The 25,973-nt window shown below is 33.9% G+C and overlaps 4 protein-coding genes across 8 annotated transcripts; all 4 read left to right on the top strand.

The window, feature by feature from the left end:
- The first annotated feature begins 4,203 nt into the window (after positions 1-4,203).
- On the top strand, positions 4,204-5,765 carry LOC137727127 (cysteine-rich repeat secretory protein 38-like). The gene is made up of 2 exons (XM_068466062.1): positions 4,204-5,098; positions 5,504-5,765. Exons 1-2 carry the CDS (start codon positions 4,252-4,254, stop codon positions 5,611-5,613), a joined length of 957 nt encoding a protein of 318 aa, XP_068322163.1. The 5' UTR covers positions 4,204-4,251; the 3' UTR covers positions 5,614-5,765.
- A 1,680-nt stretch (positions 5,766-7,445) lies between these two features.
- Positions 7,446-7,952, top strand: LOC137721154 (B3 domain-containing protein At2g33720-like). The gene has a single exon (XM_068460266.1). It carries the CDS (start codon positions 7,446-7,448, stop codon positions 7,950-7,952), a length of 507 nt encoding a protein of 168 aa, XP_068316367.1.
- A 2,977-nt stretch (positions 7,953-10,929) lies between these two features.
- LOC137721206 (cysteine-rich receptor-like protein kinase 29) lies at positions 10,930-11,616 on the top strand. The gene has a single exon (XM_068460310.1). The coding sequence runs from the start codon at positions 10,930-10,932 to the stop codon at positions 11,614-11,616; it is 687 nt and encodes a 228-aa protein (XP_068316411.1).
- A 58-nt stretch (positions 11,617-11,674) lies between these two features.
- Positions 11,675-25,953, top strand: LOC137727125 (cysteine-rich receptor-like protein kinase 10). Of its 5 annotated transcripts, XM_068466061.1 has the most exons (15): positions 11,675-11,963; positions 12,127-12,182; positions 13,097-13,212; positions 13,612-13,726; positions 14,582-14,707; positions 16,943-17,083; positions 17,195-20,936; positions 21,859-23,358; positions 23,515-23,701; positions 23,890-24,027; positions 24,161-24,288; positions 24,513-24,723; positions 24,846-25,083; positions 25,207-25,357; positions 25,440-25,953. In XM_068466061.1, exons 10-15 carry the CDS (start codon positions 23,961-23,963, stop codon positions 25,686-25,688), a joined length of 1,044 nt encoding a protein of 347 aa, XP_068322162.1. In that variant the 5' UTR covers positions 11,675-11,963; positions 12,127-12,182; positions 13,097-13,212; positions 13,612-13,726; positions 14,582-14,707; positions 16,943-17,083; positions 17,195-20,936; positions 21,859-23,358; positions 23,515-23,701; positions 23,890-23,960; the 3' UTR covers positions 25,689-25,953. The 5 variants fall into 5 exon arrangements, 2 of the variants coding, with proteins under 2 accessions (XP_068322162.1, XP_068322161.1); XR_011067728.1 differs by lacking the exons at positions 11,675-11,963; positions 12,127-12,182; positions 13,097-13,212; ... (5 more) ...; positions 25,207-25,357; positions 25,440-25,953 and adding an exon at positions 14,729-15,588 and having other exon boundaries at positions 15,701-17,083; positions 20,890-20,939; positions 21,863-21,945; positions 23,246-23,358; positions 23,515-24,024; XR_011067726.1 differs by lacking the exons at positions 11,675-11,963; positions 12,127-12,182; positions 13,097-13,212; ... (5 more) ...; positions 25,207-25,357; positions 25,440-25,953 and adding an exon at positions 14,729-15,588 and having other exon boundaries at positions 15,701-17,083; positions 20,890-20,936; positions 21,859-21,945; positions 23,246-23,358; positions 23,515-24,024.
- Positions 25,954-25,973: the final 20 nt, after the last annotated feature.

Here is a 25,973-nt window from a genome sequence, read left to right on the forward strand (position 1 = left end):
GGTTTGTTGATGAAAACCATTTGCCACAAATCGTTGTATGGAACCATCCAAATGCCGTTTAATTTTGTACACCCATTTATTCGGAAGAACGTTCACGGATGAGTGAAATGGAACCAAGGAGAAGGGCATTAAACTTGTCTGCCATAGCCTGTCCGGCTGGGTAAAACAAGTAGGCTCAACCACATCATTAGTTGTACTTGTATAGGCAAATAAATGCATATTTGGGAATAGGTTTGTGAATCCCCTCCTTGTCACGAGTAACCATGGGATGTGTAGGTAGAGTGGGCCTCTGAGATGAAGAGGTAACAGTGGATGTACTTGTATTCGCAGGGTGGAAAGAAAGTAGTGGATCAATATTAATTATGGCGTTAAGTGTGGAAGGTGGATTGTTGACTGGAACTGATACGGAGGAGGGAGTGGGGTTGGCAGAAGGGACGGTTGGAGTGGGAAGTGGGGTGTCAGGAGGGATTGATAGTGGGGTTGGCAGAAGGAGGGGTAGGAGTAGGACGTGGCGTGGGGTAGCATTAGGGATGGAAAAAGTAGGTGTAGGTGATGTCGGGGGAATGGGAGTGAAAGTGGGCATGTGGGGTCAATATTAATTATGGTGTTACGTGAGTAGGTACTAGGTAGAAGAAGAAAACTGAGTAGAGTTGGTTTCTATAAAAGTAAGTTCATCAGATACAACATGACGTGACAAGAAGACGCGACCTGTAGACAAGTCTAGACGCCTATAACCTTGTAGATTTAATGAGTAGTCTAAAAAGACACAACGTGTTGAACGAAATTGTAATTTGTTGGAGTTGTATGGCTTAAGATATAGAAAACATTCACAACCAAGTACTGCAAGAATAGAAAGAGTTTTTGAAATGATGACTCATCATTCAAGACCTTAGTGGGTAAATAATTGATTAAATAATTTGCAGTATGAAAAGCATCATCCCAAAAGGATGTGGGTAAGGATGCGTGAGCAAGAAGAGTAAGACCGGTTTAAACAATATGACAATGTTTACGTTCTGAAACATCATTTTATTCGAGATGTTAAGGACATGTGAAACGATGATATATACCAAGATGGTAAAAAAGGTTTTGAAATTGTTATTAATATATTATCCGCCACCATCTGTTTGAAAGGATTTGATTGTGGTGCTAAACTTATTTTCAACTAATTTTTTAAAATTGACAAAGGTAGAAAAAACATCTGATTTTAGTTTTAATGGATATAACCATGAGTATCTAGAAAAATCATCAATAAACACAACGTAATACTTTAAATCCAGTGATTGAGTTTGAAACGTAGTGCAAGTCTTCTCAGAATCTCTCCACTACATATGTTTTTAAATCTCCCTAATCAGAGCTTGTGGAGTTTGATGAATGGTCTTGTGAACAAGGCTGTTGGGAATACGACTCCAATTTATTTTGCAACCGGGGATGACAAGAAAGGCGACGGAGGGACGTCGATATTTTGTTTTGATGCAATGCACTCCGGACATAAATAGGGCTGACTGTCAAAGATGTTTGGGGGCGGCTGTTGGTGGGTATCAGGAGACTTGTGAGGGAAGAACATGGGGTATGATTTTTTCACCAAGCTGTGAGTTGAGGTACGGGCCTGACCTTTTCTACGGAAAAGGCAAGCCAACCAAAAGTGTGGTAAGTAATGTTGACATATCTCACATCAATTGTATCTAAAATAAAAGATTAAATATCTTCACTCTATTCCAACTAATACCAAGATTTTTTGTGATAAATCTCACACATGTTGAATTGTGTAGGTGGTAATTAACAAGTTAGGGGTCTTTGGCCTATCTGAAAGTAATATGATTGTAATGAAAGCTATCAATCACCACATCATGTAATTTATAAATCATATGATATATCATCAATAAAAAATAAGTTTCTTAATCAAGAGCTTCAGTAATAACTCAATAATTAACAATTACGTCACGTGTTTTACAAAATATATATATATATATATATGATTTAAATAAATGGTCCTTCTAGCATTATTCATTTTAAAATAGTTGAAAGCCATTTTAGATAACCAACGATATTTTTGACAATATCTGACAACAGTTTAAAAAAAAAAAAGCTAGGATTATGGGTCCTTTTAGAGCAGTTTCACCGTCTGTACCCGGTGGACTGGGGATGGAACAGAGCCAAATAGGTCGGGGGATAAGGTCCAGCGTATGCCAGCCCAAGGGACAGGCTAGGCCCGAGCGACAGGCCCAACAGGGATTGCCAGCCCGAGAGCCCGAAGGTCATGTGACATGGGTTGACGTCAGGGCGTCGTCAACCATAATATAAAGTTAAAAAAAAATTAAAAAAAATGTAAAACTTTGGCTTCGAACTCAACGGCTCTCGCCGGAGTTCGACGTCAAGACTGATGATACACCCACAGATAAATGGAAGAGATCCAGTCCCTCCTCCGCCCGCAGTTGCCGCCACACCCCACACCGCCTTCGCCTCCATGCACTCGCGATCCCCCTCCTTCCATTCTTGCGCCCAGATCGCACAATTTGGGATTTGTTATTTAGGGGGAGAGAGAGAGAGAGATTTTAACTAAGGAAAAACTGTGAATTTAAGGCCCTACCGCCGGAGCTCAAAGAAAAAAAAAGCACACAGCTTTTGGAATGGTGCGTTGGCACCATGTGAAAAGAAGAAAAAATAATAAAAAAAAAAAGGTTTTGGAATGGTGCATCGGCACCATGCGTAAAAAAACAAAGGTTTTGGAATGATGTGTTGCACCACGTGAAAAAAAAAGAAAAGAAAATTAATAGAAAGTGTTACAACGAAACCGATTAAAAATCTTATCTGAAATTACAAATAAAATTATTTTGTATTATTTAAAAAAAAATACTAATATTTTATTGCCTATTGCATGACTATTCAATGTAAGAGTGGAGATGCAATAGACAATTACTGTTTATTAAGAACAGTTATTGTTCACTGAATAGATTAAATAATGAATAGCCCAAGAGGGCCTTAGCAACGGTGGAACTGCTCTTAGCAAAAGCGTTTCCAGTCAAGCATAAAGTTTTATAAACCCTAAGTTTTGGCTTGGCATATATTATTGAGTACAATTATTCCACGTGTGCATGCAGGAAGTGGGAACAAATCCTATGTTACTATTCCAGTCACCCTTCCAACTGTTGCAGCAGTGTTGTGCGTTCTTCTCTCTGGCTTATTGGTTAACCTACGTGCATGATAAGAAATGTTGTGGAGAGATAAAGAACTAAGTGGCTAGATGCATATACATTGGATGGCTATGTGTGAAGATAAAGCTATGAGTAATGCGTTGGGTGCTAATGAAATCACTTGTTCTCATGTTCGTGCACAATATATGTATCTCACGATCAGGGCTTGCATTTTTCTCCTATATATTGATCCGTGAAATATCTGTGAAGAAATACAATAGTTTCCAGTCAGCAAATATGAGATCAAATTTTTAGGTGCATGTAAATTGTGTGTATATATGTTTTTAATCTCCCTCATCATGTGTGAGCATGTAACTTAAACGGGATAACCATGTCACAAAATTTCTCTTCGTATTGGAGGGGTTAGGGGAGAGGCGACTCGTAAGTCTAAGTCTTGGGTGCCCCGTTCTGCTAATGGCGTGGCTCACAAGATTGCATCGGTTGGTTTTACGGAGATGAGTGATGTCGTTTGGGTCGTTAGGCCCCCATCTTCGTTGGTCTTTGTATTGAATAATGACGGACTACCTTGTCCTCATTAATTTGGATATGGTGGTGCTGGGGGTGACGCCTCCACTTGGTGGAGGGGTCTTTGTGGTTTACCCCTTGTCACTGCTTGTTTCTTGTATGTATGTTTGCCTCTCTGTAGGCCTTTTATGATATGGTAGCTGGTGTTCAAAGAAAAAAAAAAAAAAAAAAAAAAAAAAAAAACCAATAACAAAATTGTCAAGCAACCATCTAGATTGGGGACCACAGATGGGGGTCAAGGTCTTCTCCAACGACTGTCCTACATGTTTAATTTAGGCAGCTACATTAGACCAAGAAGGAAAAACACAAACCCCACTAGCGTGTGACTTGTTCGCGGACTCGGATTTTCAACAAAAGCTCTAAAAATAAGTAAATAAATAATGATGTGTACATGATTTTTTTTTTGTCAAATATATGTGCACATGGTGAATAAATAAATATACGTGTACTTAGATGAATTAGTGATACCGCGTGGATACAGTCCAAATATATAAATTCTCATTAAAGCAATTGTCTACTTATTTACAGCTATGTAATGACCGATAATATTCACACACAGTTTTCATACAGAAAAATGGGTTACTCAAGACCATTGCTTTTCTTCATTCTTCCTATTATCTTGGGCCTTCATGCTCCAGCCATCGCCGATGACGATGATAATGGCGTATGCACTTTGACGGCCGACTACTGCTGGAGCTGTTCCCGTACTAATGAAACCTTCAACAATGGCAGCATCTACGAACGAAACCTCCACACCGTCCTCTCCTCTTTCTCTTCCAACAAAACCGAAATCAACTCCGGGTTTTACAACTATTCTCTCGGACAAGGCTCCGCAAAAGTCAATGCAATGGCACTATGCAGAGGAGACGTTCCCCTAAACGACTGTCACTCATGTTTCGATGAGTCCATTTCCATTCTCCTGCAGAACTGCACCAATAAAAAACAAGCGATCATATGGGCACAGCGCTGCACGGTACACTACTCGAACGTCTCAATTTTCGGTGTTGTGGAAGATGATCCGGTTAAGTTTGTGCCCGGCCCGACTAACGCGTCAAACGCTGAGCAGTTCAAGCTGGTGCTCAACCCCTTGTTGGAGATTTTAAGTGAGAAAGCTGCAGCAGGAAACTCCACTACAAAATTTGCAGCTGGACATGCACTTGTCCCTGCAAGTAAAACCATATATGCAATAGTCCAGTGTACACCTGATTTGGACCGACAAAATTGCAGTGATTGCCTCAATGAGGCCATCTCGGATATCCCAAAATGCTGTGAAGGAAAGGAAGGAGGGAGAGTCCTTAGACCCAGCTGTAATTTGAGGTTTGAGAGCAATCTCTTCTACGACGCAGCATCTGATTCCCTTGTAAATCTTCCAGGCACACAAGGTACATCATTTATATGTCTTGCAATTAATTTAATTTTCAGGGAAAACTTTAGAAATGAACCTGAACTTTGAACTTTGTTACACTTCGCCCTCGGAAAATTTTAAATTAGGAGTTTAGAGGAACTCTGAACCGAATTCGTGCCATTGTATCTCCTAATTGTCAATTTTGTCATAATTGTCTCTTAATTCCATCAGAATTTACAAAAAAGAGTAAACATAAAAATGAACTGAAACATGCAGCAAATTCGATGACTTATAAGATTTATTATTCAGATTGACTCAAATTGAAAGTTTAGGAAATCTCAAAATTAAATTGAAAGTATATAAAAAAGGAAAAATAGGACAATATTGTGCTCTTGATATCTGCTTATTGCTTTTTTCACTAAAAACCTTGTGATTTTTGCAGGAAATAATACAGGAAATGGTACGAGTAACATAACAACAAAAGTATCACCATCATCGTGCTTGGGATTGCTATTGTCGCTATGCTTGTCATCAGCATACGCATTTTTTTAAAAGTGTGGAACCGATTGGTGAAAATTATGTTCAATTTTGTTTCATTTTTTACATACATTTAGCGAGTGTAATATTTGTTGGCAAGTACTTGAATTTGTATCCATTAAGCCCAATGTAATACGGCTTGCTCTAATAATATGCATTTCTTTTCAGTAATCTCGGGTTAATTACATATATAATTTCATTTCAATATTTGAGTTCTTTTTAAGGTGAGGATCAAAGTGTTTGATTAAATTCCTATCGAGTTTGTCTTTATAGGATACTCTACGGTTTAATCTAATGATGGAGCAGAGTTATTATAGTCAGTTGACTTCCATAATCTGGGATTTAAGATGAATAATTTGACACAAATATTTGAGTTCTTTTAAGATGAGAGACAGTGTTTCATAAAATGCCTGACAAAACTTTATTTTTGTAAGGCCGCTCTTCATATACAAAGAAGCATATAATATTTGCATGTGCTTCAATATCTTAATAGATAAAGTGTTGGGTTTCTGCCTGTCCATATTGAATTCGAAACTCTCATCTTCCTTAAATTAATATAATAGTTTCGACACCTTCGTTAAAAAAAAAAAATAATAAATAAATTAAGGGGTTTCTCCATTTTAATTCTTGATAAAAATTGAAATTCAATTAAAACCTTATGTTAAATTATATATTCATTATAGTCCCTTGACTAAATTTCTATGTCATCATAAAAATTAAAATTCATATTTTCTAGTTTTTAAATATTTAATGCGTTTTTTTCTTTGTTCCCATAATGCCCATATTAAATATTTGGTTTTATTTTGCTCCACATTTTTTGGCATTGATTATTGTTTGACTTTCTCAGATGATAAACATACCTCATAGTACCGAGTTAAATGCATCTAAATCATGATACCTACCACCATGCACCTAAATCCTAGTATCTAGTCAAATGCACCTAAATATGTAATCATAGTATCTATTTGAATGCATCTAAATCATAGTACCTACATGAATGCACCTAAATCATAGTATCTAGTCGAATACACCTAAATATTTGTACCTCAGGTCCCATGATAAAAAAAAGGTGATGTCATTACAATATACTATATACATAGCACTCTTAATTTTAGAAATGATCTCGGGTTAAGATATATAATTTCATCTCAATATTTGAGTTCTTTTTAAGGTGAGGATGAAAGTGTTTGATTAAATTCCTATCTTTGTCTTTATAAATCATTTGACTTTTTTTATTTAAATTTAAACACAAATAGTACATGACGAAAACTAGCATCACAGTATACGATAAACGGCTGAGATGTGGAAATCTTTAAGATTCCCATATAAGGATCCGAAGAGGATCCATTTCCCTTGCTATATAAAGAACGGTCTTACAAAAATAAATTTTTGTCAGACATTTTATGAAGCATTGTCTCTCATCTTAAAAGAACTCAAATATTTGTGCCAAATTATATATCTAGTTTCCTATTAAATTAAATAAGGAATTTTAACACCTAAAATGTCCATAATAAAAAATAAAATAAATAAATAAATAAAACCTAAAACTGATTCAGGCCCAAAGGAATTGGACAACTAGAAAGGAGCCCAACTGAATACCTATGCGGGCCACGCCACAAAGAGACCAACCCAGGCCCAAACGGAATTAGAAATTTAAAACAAATTACATACCCGAACCAGGAATAATTAGAAAGGGAAAGATGAAACAAAAGGAAAAGTTTCCTAATGAAATTAGGAAGCCAATACTTTCCTAATCCAAGCATGATTAAATCTTTATATATACCAACAAAGTGCTTCTCTTATCTTCCACACTTTCCAAGCATTTACGTTCAATCGAAAAATTAGCAATGAAACTAGAAGAAGAAGACCACCACCCTTCAAAAGTACGACTGTTCGGCATTGGCCTCGGCAGTAGTTTGAATCATCTTCGCGGAGGACACGAACTCTCTACCGATCTGTATCTGTGGGATCCGACCTGGGACTACAGCTCAATTTGGAAAATCAGGAAGAGGCTAGCCGTGAGCGATCTCGGAGAGCTGAGCAGGCTGTTGATGCCAAAAGAGGCAGTGCGAAAACACGTTATGTCTTACTTGGACGACAAGTTAGCCAAGATGGTCGACAGTAAAGAGGGCTTACCAGTTACAGTTGTGGACTGGGATACGTGCAACCGGCATGAGTTAACTTTTAAGCATTGGAACTCTGGCGATTTTTACATTCTGAATGGAGGTTGGAGACCGGAGTTTGTGGTTCGAAGAGGCTTAAAGGAAAATGACGAAATCGGTCTTTACCTTGACTGGGATTGGAAAACTTCCAAGTACATCTTCAGGTTTTCCGTTCTTCAAAGAACAAAGTAGTTCAATCATGATCACATGACTTGTAATTAATTAGCTAAGCTAGTTTAGTTTTTATTTTTTATTTTTGTCAAACTAAGCTAGCTTAATCCTGACTCTGAATAGTTTATGTAGTGCTTCATGTAATGGGATTAGTTTAATTACTTTTTTAATTGTGATTGTGATGAGTTCTTTATGGTTAAAAGTTTTTGTTCCAGAATAATTGATAGACTTTTTTTTATGTACTTTGAGTGTTTCACCATATGCATTAAAATGCGTTTGTTAACATAAAAAAATAATACAAGTTTTGGATCAAATGTTTAATTTTGCATGAGATATCCGTCAAGGGGGCTCGGAACACAAAAAATGTATGGGATATCGGTCGAGGATTTGATGAAAACAACATTCTATATATGGATGTGCAATGGATATATAGTTTCAGAGTATGTGACACACTTTTTTGTTAAGTCAGATGCCTATAATTTTGTTGTGTTACCTGCTTTTATCATGGAGAAATGGGGAGGATCTTCTAAGTTTTGTTAAAATGGATAGTGTTGGAGCGGAAAAATTCAGGTACTTCAATTCTCCTCCAACAAGTAATCTTGAACATGTTGAGAAGCTTTAAACTCCATATTCGCTCGCCATCAATGAGGGAGGAGGGGAACTTGCAATAAAACACTCCGATGCTCAAGTTAGTGTTTATTCAGGATACTTGTAAAATATAGAACGATCTCCTACCTCTCTCCTCCCACTGTTCTTGTGTGATTATTAGCCTTTTTATAGGCATAAAATGCTTGGACTCCAAGTTCCACACTCCTTGTATTTCTCCATGTTTCACATTCCATGGAAGTGTTTGATCATGCTCCTTTATTCTAACTCCATTCCCCCAAATTTAGGATTCATGGGAAGTGGCTCATTGCTTGAACCTTTCAGACTATTTTACGGCCATCTTCGGCAATCATTGGGCTTCCAAATAGGTATAATCTTGTTTTACACTCTCTTATTTTCATTTTGATATATTATGGGTCGAATTTGGTTAAGAATCGATTGAGTTACGAAGTTTTGAAAATTGCCCAAAGAATTTTTAACGGAATGACCAAAATCATGAATGTTGGACAATTCAGGGACCATTTCTATTGATTTTCAATTTCATGGACCATTTCTATTGATCATGCAAATCTCAGAGACTATTTTGTATAATAACCCTAAATATCACGAACATGGTCACAATAATATTTTTATTTGTCAAAAATTAAGAAATATTTTTAAAAATCAAAAATTAAAAAATTAATTTTTTATTTTAATTTTTTGGCAAAATAATTTTTTTTTAAAAGAATAAAAAATTTACTTTTGTGGGCAATTAAAAATTAAAAAAAAAATTAATTTTTTTTGTTTTAATTTTTTGAGCTGAATTAAATTTTAAACAAAAAAGAATTTATGTCGTCTTACTTGTGCAGGCTAAAAAAACTTTAAAATTCCAGCGCAGCTCCTCTTTCTTTATCTTCAACCTCAACCCCTCTGCACATTCCAAAACCCCATCCCGCGTAAACAATCCCACTTCATCCCTCTGACATTGACGAGATTGAAAACTTAAGCAACACAACATCCAATCGAGTCACACCAACATCCAATCGGGCCCCAATTTCAACCTAATTGGAGCTCAAGAGACTTCCACATCGCCTCCAACGAAACCAACTTTAAAAAATTGAAGGAGGTCAAACACAACCATTATGGGATTGCTTTCCTGATACCTTAATCTTCCGATTACAATCAATCTAAGCCGACCCTTGCCAGCCTTATCATCTTACATTACAAATTGACAATCGTATTCTGACCACAAAGTAGGAAGGTATATCGAACCAAACGAGTAAATAAATGAGAGTGCTTTCTTTTTCTCTCTCTCTAAGAGTTTTTCTCACCTCTCTGTGTGAGTTGTTCCATCGTTGATTTTTCTCCACAGCTGCCAGCTCGAGCTCCGGCAAAGGTAGGTGGCAGTCCTCTACTTTCTTTCCTTGTTCTTCTTTCTTTTCGTTTCCTTATGCTTCAATTTTTCATTGCCTACTTTTTCTATCCGCCTTGCTCTTCCATCCTTTTTCCGCTTTCGATCTATCCTCACCTCCGTTCTCCTTCCACTTCCATGGCTCTCATCTATCCCTCTCACTCTGTTTTTCCAATTTCTTCCGGTCCCTCTCTGGGTTGGCTCCATCCTTCCTCGTTGCTTCCTCTTTTTCGATCTGCAATCTCCTTTCTTCAAAGCACTCGGATGTGGTTTTTTGGAAGGTGCGTATAGTTTTTACTCGGGTGTACACACCACCACCTTCCGCTTGCTTGCCTTTATTGGCACTGTCGTCAGTGGGTTCTCCACTAGCTTCTTTCGTATTTTGGTTGCGATCGCCACGATGGTTGTTGCAAGATACTGGAGTCACCATATTCTTTGCTTTTGGGAGGTGGATGCTTGACGGCGGTCCAATGCATTGGTTTGCGCTGAGGATGCTCTGTGTAAGCGATGGTGGCGTCAAAAGAAGGCTAAGGTGTTTTGTTTGTGGTGTGTTAGTTTTTGGGCTTCAACTAGCGTGTTGGGCCTTTTATTATGTAACTTTAGGTCTTTTTGTTTTTTGTTATGTATCACTTATTTGAACTTCTTGTATTTAGTTGTTTGTTAGTAATAAAATTTGCACTTTTGACCAAAAAAAAAACAGAAGTAAATAATTGTCAGAATTGCATAGTATAATTGATTTACTTTGTTGACTGAGAGAATGCATGCACCAAGAAGCAAAGAGAAGTTGACCCAGCCAACGACTCCTGTTCCATTTCCAATCTGTGGTTTACTTTATTTCAAAGGTTGAATAGTATAAGTCTGGTATTCCACCACCGTGTCTTGCGTAAAGTGAGATATTCATTGACTTCGTTCTTCATAAATAGACGCGTAGCAGGTTTTCCATCATAACTATAATCCTCTTTTACAAACCAATTTTAGCAAAAATATCAAATAATGCCAGCAATGGATTCCTCAAGATTTCTATTCTGCCTCTTTCCCATTCTGTTTCTCATGAATAATCAAGCCCTTGCTCAAAATTGCATAGACGAAAAAGGAAACTATACCACCAATAGTACCTATCAGACAAACCTCAACCGCCTCCTCTCCTCCCTGCCCTCCAACGAAAACGGCAACGGGTATGGCTTTTACAATGCATCCTATCGCCTAAACTCGTCGAACGAGCGCATTTATGCAACCGGACTTTGTAGAGGAGATGCCAAGGCGGAAGATTGCCGTAGCTGCCTAAATAATTCCCGATATACTCTCCCTCAGCTTTGCCCTAATCGGAAGGAAGCAATTGGTTGGTATGACAAATGCATTTTACGATACTCAAACCGCTCCATCTATGGCGTCATGGAAACGGATCCTTCGTCGTATTACTGGAACATAAATAACATATCGTCGTCCGACCTGGATGGATTCAACCAAGAGCTGAGGAAGCTACTGGACAGCATAAGAAGTGAAGCTGCAGCTGGCGGTTCTCTTCGGAAATTTGCATTCGGAAACACAAGTGGCCCAACTTTCCAAACAATATTTGCACTAGCGCAATGCACGCCAGATATATCAGAGCAAAGTTGCAGTGATTGCTTAGTTGGGGCTTTTGCATATTCTATATATACTAAAAGCCGGTGGATTGGCACTGTTCATTAACAGTGCCCATCCGGTTTTAACCCTCATTTTATTCATGGTTTTTGTACTTTGGTGGGATTGTGCAGTAAATGGTCTATTTTGCCCCTTTTTCATTTTTGTTTGCAGCTGTTGCTCCCGTTTGAAAGGTGCTTTTTGGTGTTTTTGGTTGAGCTTTGGCCACGTTGTGTTTTATAGGAAAGATGCCAGAAGCATCTTCTACTTTTTCTTTTCCTCTTCGTTTTTCTCTCAGTCGTTCCGTTTCTCTTTAGTTTTCCCGTCTGTCTTTTGATTTCGGTTCCGATCGGATCTTCTCGAAGGTGTTTGGCGTTTTTTCCCCTGTTTTGCACAAACGAATTGCTCCCGTTCAGGTATGTTGATTCATGTGTCGGTTTATTTTCTGTTTGGTTAGGAAGAAAATTTTATGATTGATTGTTGTGAATATGGGCTATTCGGCTTTTTTGCCCAGCGTTTTCTTTGTTTTTTCGTGCTCTACGTCTGATTGTTATCTCTGATTTTGCATTTCGGTTGCAGGAAACATTTTTCTTCAAGTTTTAGGGTTTTATTCTTCCTAGCTTTTTCTGGGTCAGGTATATAATTTATCTCTTTGGTGTTATTTTTTTTTTGTTTGTGCTTTGATTTTTCCCTCAAACTTAAAAAAAAAAAAAGAAAAAAAAAAGAGGAATACTAATGATTAATTTTTGGGTTTTGCTTTGTATGTTTCGGTTTTGTACTGTGAGTGAGGAATTTTTTATTTTGGTGTTTTAATTAAGGGCTAAACATTTCCAGCTATACAAATGGATGATCATGATTAATTTTTGGGTTTAATTTAGTTGTTGATTATTGTGGATGAGTTGCGAAACTTCTTTTCGATTATGTGATCTGTGCCTGTTATGTTTTTTTTTAATTATTTTTGCGTTTTAACTAAAATTGAAAGATTGCCGACGAATGGATATGGCTATGGTTATATAATTTATCTTTAACCTTTTTTTCATTTTTTTTGTGTTTTAATTAAAATTTAAAAATTGTTGAGGAAGGATATGGCTGCGGTTTAAGGTTTAGACTAATTAATTTTATTGTTGTTCAGGTTTTTTTTGGGGAAATTTTTGGGTTTGGTTGTTCTAATTATCTGTGGTTTGATTTTTGTCCAGAATTTAAAAGAAGAAAAATGGCCATGATTAACTTTTGGGTTTTCTTTGTCTGTTCTGCATTTTAAAGTTTGAATTATGGATTTTTTTTCCATCTTCGATCTTCGTGTTTCCTTGCTTCTCTGTTCATGTTGATCGTCTGCCGTCTGAAGAGGTGGGCTTTCTGGCTGATTGCGGTGTTTTAGGTGGTTTGTCTATTTTATTCTTTTTCTTTTTTCTTTGATTAGGAAGAAAATTTGTAGATCGATTGGTTGGTTGGTGTAATATTGAAGTTTTTTCGTATTGCATTGACTGTTTTGTTGATTTTTTACTGTATTCAATGCCGTTGTCTAATGTGAATTGGTTTTTTCTTGCAGGAAATATTGGTGTTTGAAGAAATTAAGGCTTAGCAAAGTGTGACTACCTATGCTTGAATTAATGTTGAAGTTTTGAGCTCAATTAGATTAAAGTGCATAGAACATCCGTAGAAGTGGTAAAAGTTCTTCCCTCAATCAGCTTAATAGTAGTGAACATGTATGCTTACTTTTCAATTATTAAGAAACTGTACCTTCCAGTTGTATGAATCTCTAATGCATCAACATCATTTCTTCTGAGAAGTTCAGAGGTTGCATAAGCATCTCTTATGTACGAGCGCACTCTGCTATTATGAATTGGAGTAGTCTTATTGTCTTTAAGTGATTCTTATCACAACAATTAGGGAAGAAATCCCTTTCTTTTAAATTGGATTATCCCAACCTGCATAAAATTGAGAGTCATGTTGATAAAATCTTTATCTTTATTATGCTGTTATTAAAAGTAGCCTTGAAATATTTTAAATTCGTTTTATATTTATTTGAGAAGTAATTATTTCTTTGTTTGCAATCATCTGCAGATTAATTTTGGTTGAAAAAAAAAAAAAAAATCTTTGCTGCATCTCAGTTCCTATTCTAATTTTAACTGCCAAGTTAGCTTTCAGCTGTCAAGTTTACAGACAATTGATTGTGTTTGTAAGTGCTTTTCACTTTGTTAATATTGTGTTCAAGATTATATTTCTTCCTTTTGTTTGAGAATTGTCTGATTGTAGTTAATACTGTGGCTAACAAATTGTGTTCAAGATTATATTTCTTCCTTTTGTTTGACAATTGTCTGATTGTAGTTAATATTGTGGCTCTAAATTGTATATCAAATCATTCTTTTCAAATATTTCCTTACTTAAGTTATAATGTTGAGCTACTTTATGTTATAATTTTATAACTAGATAGTACATTATCATAAAAATAGAATGTTTTGTTTTTTTTTATCAATGTTATCTATGCAGTATAGTCTTTTTGTTTTTTTTTTTTCCTTTACTCTGTATATTACCTTTTTATCTGAGAAGTTACTTTTAATTTTAGCTTATACATTTTAAACCCATCGGTTCCACGTTGTGTTAATCATGATTCTTGGAACCATAGATAGTTTTTATTTTTGTAGTTAACTGTGTTATCGTTTTTAGTAAAACTGTGAATATCATAGATAAATTATATGTAAAATGCTTTTTTATAGTCATATACTGTGTTATTAAAAAAGTTAGATGTTTGCAACAACTGTCAATATCACCGAGTGATATTACAATTTTCTATTGTGATAACAATTTTTGTTTTAGTTAACATATACATTTCTTTGAACATGTGTATTTGTTAATTCTGTGTCACCCATTGTTTAAAAAAGTTTTAGGGCTCCTATTTTCTCACGATATATTTGATAATCTAGCCATCAATTTATATAATTCATGTATTAGTAAAAATCAATTGGCTTTTTTTATTTTTTGTAATTTGTGTTTCATTGAGAATAAACATTGTTAATACTGTTGATCTTTGCAGTTTCCACTCAGCGTGGATAAGACAAGTAAGAAGTGATACTCCCATTGAAAACTTATCTGCAAAATAAATTTTGCTCTATGGTTACATGGTGCATTAGTGCATAGTTTCACAACTGAACTATAAGAAGTAAGAATGTAGTTATCTTATTACTTTGTTAATTTTTAAATTTTTTTAAGTTCTATTTATTATTTGTTTTATATTTTGTGTCTTGCCATTTGTTGCTGAACTAAATTCTATTGTCCATTGTAATAATTGTTTGTTGTTTGCCTTTTTGAACAGATTGGCTGTCGTATTTTCTAAAATTTCAATTGTTAAAAGTGAGCAATTTTAAATTTTAAATTATTTAGTTTTAAACTTTACTTTTTTTAATCTTTTTTTTTTATAACTTTTTTTTTCCAGTCGCATTTTAAAATTTGGGTGATCTATTCTTTTTAATCATTATAGTATATATTTGTTTAATCTTCACATTATGTGTTTGTTGATACTTCTTTTTTTCATTTTTTTGTCTTTTTTTCAGCGTGGTTTGCACTAATTTGTTTTCAAATTTGTATTACAATTTGATTCCATCATGTCAAAAAGACTTGCAAATGCTTTAACAATTAATGATACAGAACACGAGAAAGAGTTTGTCAATAATCAATCCTATGCTTTATCTGACTATGACAGACAATTTAAAAGAGTGTGTAGAATAAGTTGTATACAAAACCATGTCGATGTTTTCTTATCTAAGAGTAGTCCAATTATTCAGGAAAACTCAGCCATTGACTACCAAGATGGTACTAGCACATCTTCTGTTCAACAAGATGTTGAAAACATAAGTTCTTCCAATATCAATGAATCACATTGCATGACTGTTGTTGAAAAAAATGTTCTCTTAACAGATAAAAAGGGAAAAAAGGTTGTGAATGTATTAGACCAATCTACAAAAAATACTCAACAAACCCTTGATGATCAGAATAATAATCTTATGAACAAGGGTCAAGCATTTTTTCAAAAGAATAGAAAAGGTTAGTTCTTAATTTATGCATCTATTAATTTGATATATCATGAATTTCAATTTTCTAATTGCCTAAATAATATTACGCTCATTTTGTTTTGTTTTTGTATCTTTTTTTGTAGGAGTTGTTAAAGAATATGCGGACTTAGGAGATAAAAGTTATAAGTGTGTTCATTGTGGTGCTTATTTTTGGCTAAAAGAGTCTCTTAAACCGAAGTGTAAAAACGATCTACCTGTTTTCACTCTTTGTTGCCAACAAGGAAAAATTAAGTTTCCAAATCCAAAACCAGCACCACCATTTTTAGATTACTTGCTTGATCCAACTAAAGGGCAAAAAAATTTATCATTTCGACAAAATATTAGAACTTATAACTCAATGTTTGCATTCACTTCAATGGGAGCCAAAGTTGATAACTCAATTAACAATGGATCAAGCCCTTATATTTTCAAAATCAGTGGTCAAGTTTGTCATTTAATGGGATCTCTTTTGCCTGTTGATAATGAGTCTCCAAAATTTGCTCAACTGTATGTCTATGATACATATAATGAGGTGGAAAATCGACTTAAAGTTTTTAATTCCAATGGAAACAATCAAAGCCTAGATCCAACAATTGTAGAAGGGTTAATCAAAATGTTTGATGCATCAAATGAATTGGTTAAACTTTTTCGAATGGCAAGAGATAAATTTGAAAACGATGCTCTTTCTTCATTAAAAATGACTTTGCTAGGCAGGCAATTAAATGATAGCAAACAATATGAGCAACCTACAACTGATGAAATAGGTGGTTTGATAGTTGGAGATATAGGATTGTATGATTCTAATCGAGATATTATTATAGAGTCTAAAAGTCACGAATTAAAACGTGTAACAAAGTTGAATCCTAAATTTATGTCTCTGCAATATCCAATTCTTTTTCCATATGGTGAAGATGGTTATAGACCAGATTTAAAATGGAATGAAAATTATAAAGGTAAAAAAACTAAAAGACAAAGAATACCAATGAGAGCTTTCATTGCTTATCAAATTCAAGAACGAGAACCACCATTAAGTACATTGTTAAGAGGAGGAAGACTTTTTCAACAATATTTGGTCGATTCTTTTGCAACACTTGAAGAAGATAGATTAGATTATATTAGACAAAATCAAAAAAATTTGAGAAGTGAAGTTTATAAAGGAATATATGATGCATTCTCAAAAGGTGATACTAATGCAAATAATTTGGGACAAAAAATTGTATTACCTGCTTCATATACTGGAAGTCCTAGATATGTGATAAATAATTATCAAGATGCTATGGCTATTTGTAGAGAATACGGACATCCTGATTTGTTTATAACATTTACATGTAATGTTAAATGGCCAGAAATCACAAGAGAGTTTGAGAATAAGCCAGGATTCAAACCTGAAGATAGACCTGATATAATTTCTAGAATCTTCAAAATGAAGCTTGATCATATGATTGATTTCATCAAGTCCGGGAAGCCTTTTGGAGAAATTCAAGCAAGTAAGTTACTAAAACTCATTCTAGCACTTATTTCAAGCTTTTTAGTTTTCTTATTTATTATAAAATTTACTTTTATTCTTTTCTTTGTTTTCATTTTTTCCTCATGAACAGATGTTTGCACAGTTGAGTTTCAAAAAAGAGGTTTACCTCATTCTCATATGTTAATATGGCTGAAACCAAATGTGAAATGTTTTTGCACATCAGATATAGACTCAATTATTTCTGCTGAATTACCTGATAAAAATTTGCATCCACAACTTTATGAAACTGTTAATCAGTTTATGATTCATGGTCCATGTGGTTGTATTAATCCAAAATCACCTTGCATGCGAGAAAATAAATGTTCTAAAAACTTTCCTAAGCCATATAAAAGCGAAACAATTTTTGACACAAATGGTTTTGCTGTTTATAAACGTCGTGAAGATGAAGAAAAATTTGTGATTAAAAACGGTATAAAAGTTGATAATAGATTTGTTGTTCCTTACAATGCAGAGTTATTACTAAAATATAATGCACATATAAATGTTGAATCCTGTTGTCAATCAATGCTTATAAAATATTTATTCAAATATGTAAATAAAGGTTCAGATAGAGCACGTTTAGTTTTTCAAGAAAATTTGAATGATGAGATTTTAGCATACCTCAATTGTAGATATATATCACCTTATGAGGCTGTTTGGAGACTATTTCAATATTTCATACATCATAGAGAGCCTTCTGTAGAGCGATTACCAGTTCATTTACCATTAGAACAAAATGTTGTTTTTACAGCTGATCAATCACTACAGTCAATCATTAATCAAAAAGCTTTTGAAAACACAATGTTAACAAGTTGGTTTGAATTGAACAAAAATTATCCTAACGCACGTGAACTAACTTATGCACAAATTCCCACAAAATTTTTGTATGATGTAAAGAAAAAAACTTGGAAGCCAAGAAAATATAAAGCATCAATTGGCAGAATAGCATATGTACATCCTGCATCTGGCGAATTATATTATTTGAGAATGCTTTTGAATTTAAAAAAAGGCGCCATTAGTTTTGAGGATTTAAAAACAATTAATGGTGTTGTACATTCTTCCTACCATTCTGCATGCAAATCATTAGGACTATTAGGTGATGATAAAGAATGGATTGAGGCTTTATCAAGTGCTGCACATATTGCATCATCTGCTCAATTGAGACAATTGTTTGTCACAATAATTTTATTTTGTGATGTAGCAAATCCTCAAAATCTTTTTGATAGTCATTGGCAAAACATGTATGATGACATTTTATATAAATTGCGAAAAATATTTGCAATTCCAGATATGATTGTGCCAGAACATGAATTAAAAAATTCAGTGCTATTTAAATTAGAATTACTTTTTAATAATGCATCTACCTCTTTAAAAAAATATCATCTTCCCATGCCTAATGCAGAAAAAATGTTAGAAATTCAAAATAGGCTTTTGAGAGAAGAATTAAATTATGATTGTGAAGAACTTTATAAGAAACATGCACTTTTGAAATCACAGCTTAACCAAGGTCAAAAACATGTTTATGATTGTGTTTTAAATGCTGTGAATGCAAAAAAGGGAGGTCTATTCTTTGTTTATGGTCATGGAGGCACTGGAAAAACATTTTTATGGGATACAATTACAAGTAAGCTTAGATCAGACGGTAAAATTGTTCTAGCTGTTGCATCATCAGGAATAGCATCATTATTATTACCAGGTGGTAGAACAGCCCATTCTAGATTTAAAATCCCTTTGATTATTACTGATTCTTCAATTTGTTCAATAAAGAAAAAAACTCATCTTGCAGGATTAATTGAAAAAACAGATTTAATTATATGGGATGAAGCACCTATGAATCATAAATATTGTTTTGAAGCATTGGATAAATCATTTTCAGATATTTTGTCAAATTCACAAGCTTTCGATAAAAATGTTCCATTTGGTGGAAAAACTCTTTTATTGGGTGGTGATTTTCGACAAATATTGCCTGTTATTCCTCAAGGAACTAAAGAGGATATAATAAATGCTTCATTGAATAGTTCTTATTTATGGCCATATTTTAAAATTTTTCATTTGAAAGAAAATATGAGATTGTCAAAAAATGGATTGAGTATTGAAGAAAAAAATAAAATTAGTTCTTTTGCAAATTGGATTCTACAAATTGGTGATGGACAAATTAATGATGCAAACAATGTGAATAATTCAATTGATAGGGATTCATCTTTGATTCAAATACCACAAGATTTGATAATTGATTGTTCTACAAATGCTATCCATTCAATTTTTTCTGCAACATACCCGAGTTTTGAAACTTTTTTTGACAATTTTGCTTATTTAAGGGAAAGAGCTATTATAACACCTCGAAATACAACTGTTACAGATGTGAATAATTATATAATTAATTTATTACCTGGACAACAACAAACATTTTTGAGTTATGATTCTTTATGTTCTTCAAATGCAAATGTTGAAAATCTTGAAATAATGTACCCCACAGAATTTTTAAACAAGCTTGAATTCAATGGTTTACCTGCACATAATTTGGTATTAAAAATAGGAATGCCTATTATGCTACTACGAAACTTAAATCAGTCTTCAGGTTTGTGTAATGGAACTAGATTAGTTGTTACTCAATTATTTGATAGAATTATTGAAGCTAAAATTCTTACTGGTACTAATATTGGTCATAAAGTTTTTATACCAAGAATCACTCTTACAGCTACAGAAAATAAGTGGCCTTTCATCTTCAAAAGACGTCAATTTCCAATTAGAGCATGTTATGCAATGACAATCAATAAAAGTCAAGGACAATCTCTTAAACAAGTTGGTTTATATCTTCCAGAACCTGTTTTTACACATGGCCAATTATATGTAGCATTATCAAGAGTGACATCAAGAGAAGGTTTAAAAATTTTAATAGAAAATGTAGAGAGTAGTGTTAAAAACTGTACTTTGAATATTGTTTTTAAAGATGTGTTACAAAATTTACAAGAAAATTAACCCAGTTCAGAGACTCTGCATCTCTCACTTTCTCATCTCACAAATCACTTCTCTCTCTTCCATCTCTCCCAATGTCTTCGTCTCTCGGCTTTCTTGCTCAATCTCTGTCGACTGAAATTTCGAGGTGATTTTCCAACCCTAAATTAATATATTCCATACCTTGATTTCATCTTAATTTATTGGGAATTGATCTACATATGTGTAGTATAGATAAATTTTTTCTTTAACTAATGTTATAGAATCCATGTCCTATTTGGAAATACTGAGATGGAAAAGGTTAAGGAAAAATTGCGAGGTAGAAATTCCATTATGAGTTCTCCGGCCGATTTGAGGTGAGTAGTACAAACTTTTATGTTAAATTGATTTGTTTTGGTTTTTCGGGATGCTTAATTTCATCTGCAAACAAGGTTGACCATCCAAAAGTTTCAGTTTTGTACCCATTATTCAATACTAGCTCAATAATCATAATGTTTCCTCTGACTTTGTTTATAAATTCTGATATATAATCATATTTTAGAGTTAGAGTTTTCTATTGGGGAAACTTTAGGAACCGATTGTCCTACATCGAAAAAATAGCAGCAGCTGATCCTATTTAAAATGAATCTAATTGAAGACATTAAGGATTGGGCACCTTCTACAAACTACAGTAGTATTACTCTTGATGAGGTCTATTTCATTTCCTCTATGCTGTCTCAATCTTCATAACTCACGTTTATGTGCATTTTTTGTCTGGTTCTTATTTAAAATGTATCTAATTGAATATTTATAACCAAAAGAATTAATTTTTCTAATTGCCCAACTTTACAGGTTTTGCATCATTGGAACATCAGGCCTATGTCATTGCTTTACCTAAGGTAGTTGAAATGTACTTACAATATCTTAGCTTTTAGTTTTTTTCTTCTTTGGCTGCTTAGAGATTATGTGTCATGAGCCTGGCCTTTAATAGTTTAGGAAAAATTTTGCATCTCTTTGAAAGCTACGAATTCAACTTTTGGGTTCCTTCAACTCAGAATTTATAGATGTAACATTTCAAGGCTCATGTTGGTATGAAATTGTAATTCCTCATCCGTCATTACATTTTTTTGACAGGGATTTCAGTTCATAAAACAATAAACTGCATAAATTTGTAAAAGTCTACTTTTTTAGATGGTAAAATCTTAGATTGCCAATTGAGGATATAATTGCAATTTGAATTCAATCTGCTTTCCGTGCACATGTGATATGTATGTGTGTACTAAAATCTCCAAAATATAAAATTCCAATTTCATTCTCTCCCTTAACAACGTTATTACTGAAGAAATTAAAGAATATTTTCAGTTCGGAGTATGAGTGCTATATGTGTTTGTTTCATTCCTAAAAATTATGGGACATAATTATGCAAAACTTAATTGATGATCGTATGAAAGCTATAAAACTTCTCTCTGTACAATTCTTTAAATCTGGTTCAGTTTTGTCTTAGGTATCCATACAATCATTATTTGTGAGATAATTAGTTCCATGGTTCAATTATGTTTTTTCCATGAGAATATTTCCATGTTGTAATAGAAGAATTGTCTAAAGTTCCTTAAACCTTTCATCTTTTATGTTTACCATAAAACAGATAACAATGCATGATAATGAATTACAAATTGTTTTTTATTTCTTACATTCAAATTTGGTTTTTATACTTTCTTCCTACGTATGACACCATTTTTCCATCGATGTCAACTAATTATTATATATTATAATTAATTGCCATAAAACTTTTTTTTTTAACACTTTATTTTACAATTTTAGGAAGGAAAAAAAAAATTGCTAATTCAGCAAGGAGCTTACAGTGCTGACAAATACATTTTCAAACAATGAAGAGGCAAACATTCAAAGGTATGTAAAATTAATTAATACTTTATTAATTTTGTTTTGTTAATGCTTTACGTTTAATTACAATTTTTACTAAGCTTTCTCTTCAGGGGAATTAGCTATTACTAATATATATACAAACCATCTTCTTTTCACATGATCTAAATACATGACAAATTACTTGCTTGCATATTGAAAGGCTAAATTGAACATCCAAAAGTATAAAAGTAGACATTTTCACTAGAGATATACCATGTCCACATATTTTAATCTAATATGTTCTTTCACAGATTTACAAAATATGGACAGGATTTATCTTTAATGGAAGGATGTCTGTTTATACTTCCAAATGTTAGCCTTAAACCTTTTGCTAGACAAACAAATAATTAACCATGTATTCACAATAAGTTAGAAGAAGAAAGTATCTATATAAATTGGTAATAGTTAATTCCTCTGAAGAGAAAAGACGGAAATGATGATTCTTACTCCATATAATTAAACCTAAGTTTACCAATTTACGTAAATCTGATCCGTCTTAGATCGCCAACATTTAACTTTGTTTTAAAAATTATAATATTGCCAAATAAACTACTATTTAATCATAGCATGATTTGCAATACTTTTCTAAGTCTTATATAACACTATCACTAAATATATTTTATTGCAAAAGACATCAATTTTCATTTTTGTTGTACTAAATTGCAACAAACTTATATTTTCTGAAACATTATTCAAATTCTCATCCCAGGTATGCATCCAATTTCACTTACTCTTTATTTGTATAAATTAAAAAATTACCAAATGCAATGGATAGTCGGGGGGCTAAGAATTCACAGTGTTAGTCTTTTTTTTTTTCATCTAAGGTCGTCTTTCAATTTTTATTTTAGATTTTTCCTAATTTGGATAAAACCCTAATGATTTCGTTTTGCTGTCAGTATATACATGCTTATTTAGAATCAAATGACACAACTTTATATTTACAATTATATTTTGTTTCTAATAGCTTATATAAGTTTTTCTTCGTTTTCCTATAACATCGTATCGTAACATGGTCTAATCATATTCAATATAATTGAACAAACTGTTATCGACCGGTTAATGCCAATTTAAACACTTCTAATAAGTTACAGCTACATTTATTATCTCGAATTTCAACATCAAATGTAAATTTTTTTACTTCAAATATTTTGTTAATTATTAATAATCGTTTTGACGTGTTATATACTCACACTCATAAAAGCAGTTATCCTCTTATACATAATTCTTCACCACAAATTTATATCACTATTAAAACACTTCTAACCTTAATTTATAGTTACTGCAGTATGTTCTATGTGCACATCATTTTCTTCTTCAGTTTCTGCTGTTTTTTGTTCTCTGAGTTGTACATGTTACCGGTGTTCACAACTAAAATCAATTACACAGACTTGACTACAGGTATGCCGCAACTTACATCACTTTCTGCCAACACTCTACTTCTTTTTCTTATTATATTTTCTGTGTTTAAATAGCATGAACATACTAAAAACCTGTTAATTACAAACTATCCATTACAAATTTGCATTGACTGTTTTCTTCTTTTATGTCCAATAGTTTTAAGACCCGCAGCAACGCGCGGGAACTATTACTAGTATCTCCTATTTTTACGGGAAAGTAGGTGGGGGAGTTAATAGACCTAGCTGTTACTTTAGATTCGATCTTTACCCCTTCTATGACCCTAAAACTGTCAAACAACTGCCATCTCCGCCACCATCAACCAATACCACAAACACTTCACAAGGTACGTACGCACAACGTATATGTATGTACACTCCATTACATACACCGATGACTGTATATTTGCTTGACACTGATCTCAAAATTTAATTGATCAATGGGAACTCCTCTCTCTAATAGATCGATCACTTAAACATGTTATTTAGAATCTCATGTGATTAGAGAAGATATATTTCTCATTTTACTTTGCAGGATCGAAGAGCAGCAAATCTCGGACTGTCATTATTATTGTTGTGCCAATTATTGCTTCTTTGGTATTAGTAATGTTCATGGGCATTTGTCTAAGAGTACGGAAGGCAAAAAAAAAGCTTCAAAGTAATTTAATTCCAGGTACGTACTGTAACAAAATAAACACATTAACATTAATTTAACTCAATTTGCTTCAAGTAGAAAGCCTAGTACTGTTACGTCATCTAGATCTAATTATGTTACATATGAAATTTTTGTTAAAATTGTACCACAGGCGAAGACACGGACGAAATTGGAATTGCAGAATCCTTGCAATTCAATTTTGACACAATTAGAGTTGCCACAGATGACTTTTCTGAAGCCAATAAACTAGGACGAGGGGGATTTGGTTCTGTTTACAAGGTAATATATAACACATCTATTGAAGATAAGACTCTCACATCATACCTTACGAAATAAAATACAATATATAGTGATTGTTCCACCATTGCTAACACCGATGCCGGCTTTATTATGAAAAAACCTAACCTGCCAATCTTAACAACATCATGATATATATGGGCAACATTACCAGTTTCATGTATATATTCCTTGAATGCAACCTTTTCGTTTTGATACTCTTTCAGGGTAGGTTATTGAATGGAGAAGAGATAGCAGTGAAAAGGCCCTCCGTAAATTCCGGACAAGGAGATTTGGAGTTTAAAAATGAGGCCTTGTTAGTGGCAAAGCTTCAACACCGAAACTTAGTTAGGCTCTTGGGTTTCTGCTTGGAAGGAGTTGAAAGGCTTCTTATTTATGAGTTTGTCCCTAATGCAAGTCTGGACCGCATCATATTTGGTATTTATGCTTCAATGTTCTTTTTGTACAATTTTAGCTTTTAACTTCAAAATTTTACCATAAAATATCATTCTTGTAACGTACAAGAAAAATTGTAACCTTGGTTTGAATTGCACATGCAGACCCAACCAAGCGCGCACAACTGGATTGGGATAGGCGCTACAAAATCATAGTAGGCATTACTCAAGGGCTTATTTACCTTCATGAGGATTCGCGGCTTAGAATTATTCATCGTGATCTCAAAGCCAATAATATCTTGATAGATGAAGAAATGAGTCCCAAGATATCAGATTTTGGCATGGCAAAATTGTTTGGGGTTGATCAAACACAAGGCAATACTAGTCGAATTGTGGGGACCTAGTAAGTACTCAACGAGGCTACATGGCTTATATTATAATTGTGTTAATCTATATCAATAATCCAAAGTTCTCAACTAAGTTTGATCATAAAACCAACATATATTATTCTTGTTTCGATATGCAGTGGATATATGGCTCCAGAATATGCGATGCATGGACACTTTTCTGTTAAGTCGGATGTCTATAGTTTTGGTGTCTTAGTTTTGGAGATAGTGAGTGGACAGAAAAATAATTCCTTTCGTCACGGCGAGAACGTGGAGGATCTTCTAAGCTACGTAAGAATTTAAACTATATGCATAATGCAACCAAGAAAAATAATTTATCTCTAACTATATTTCTACGAATTTCACAACGCAGGCATGGAAATGTTGGAGGGAAGGGACAACTTCAAATCTAATAGATCCCGCGTTGACGAACGGTTCAAGAAATGAAGTCATGAGATGCATCCATATTGGGTTGCTATGTGTGCAAGAAAATATAGCTGATAGGCCAACAATGAATGCTATTGTTCTAATGCTTAACAGTTACTCAGCCACACTTCCAGTACCCTCACAACCATCATTTTTCGGAGATAGTAACGTTGGATTTGACATGACTTTGGGATGAAAGAATAGTTAGGAGGTGATTACAACCGGGTCCGATCGATCCAAGAGCAGCTCTGTCAAAGCACCAAAAAACGAGGTTCATTGATCACCGAAGTATATCCTAGATAGCTCTTTAAGATGGAAATTGCATTGTTTTTGAAATCATAATGTGTAATTTACCATTTATTTTGTTCATTTTTCTTTTCAATGGTTTAGCTAATTCCAATAAGGCTTGTGATGTATAAGAGATGGACTAAGGCCATCTCTAACCGAATGGTCCAGAGGGATAGAAGGTCGAAAATAACCC

This window comes from Pyrus communis, chromosome 2, assembly GCF_963583255.1.
Source record: "Pyrus communis chromosome 2, drPyrComm1.1, whole genome shotgun sequence".
NCBI lineage: Eukaryota > Viridiplantae > Streptophyta > Magnoliopsida > Rosales > Rosaceae > Pyrus > Pyrus communis.

Bases quoted from the DNA above. Each gene is read 5' to 3' on its own strand.
- LOC137721206 (XM_068460310.1), top strand. From the start codon at position 10,930: ATGGATTCCTCAAGATTTCTATTCTGCCTCTTTCCCATTCTGTTTCTC.
- LOC137727125 (XM_068466060.1), top strand. From the start codon at position 15,150: ATGTCAAAAAGACTTGCAAATGCTTTAACAATTAATGATACAGAACAC. The intron at 17,084-20,889 runs GTAAGTTACTAA...CCAACTTTACAG, and splicing joins TTTTGGAGAAATTCAAGCAA to GTTTTGCATCATTGGAACAT. The intron at 20,937-21,858 runs GTAGTTGAAATG...TTACAATTTTAG, and splicing joins ATGTCATTGCTTTACCTAAG to GAAGGAAAAAAAAAATTGCT.
- LOC137727127 (XM_068466062.1), top strand. From the start codon at position 4,252: ATGACCGATAATATTCACACACAGTTTTCATACAGAAAAATGGGTTAC. The intron at 5,099-5,503 runs GTACATCATTTA...TGATTTTTGCAG, and splicing joins AAATCTTCCAGGCACACAAG to GAAATAATACAGGAAATGGT.
- LOC137721154 (XM_068460266.1), top strand. From the start codon at position 7,446: ATGAAACTAGAAGAAGAAGACCACCACCCTTCAAAAGTACGACTGTTC.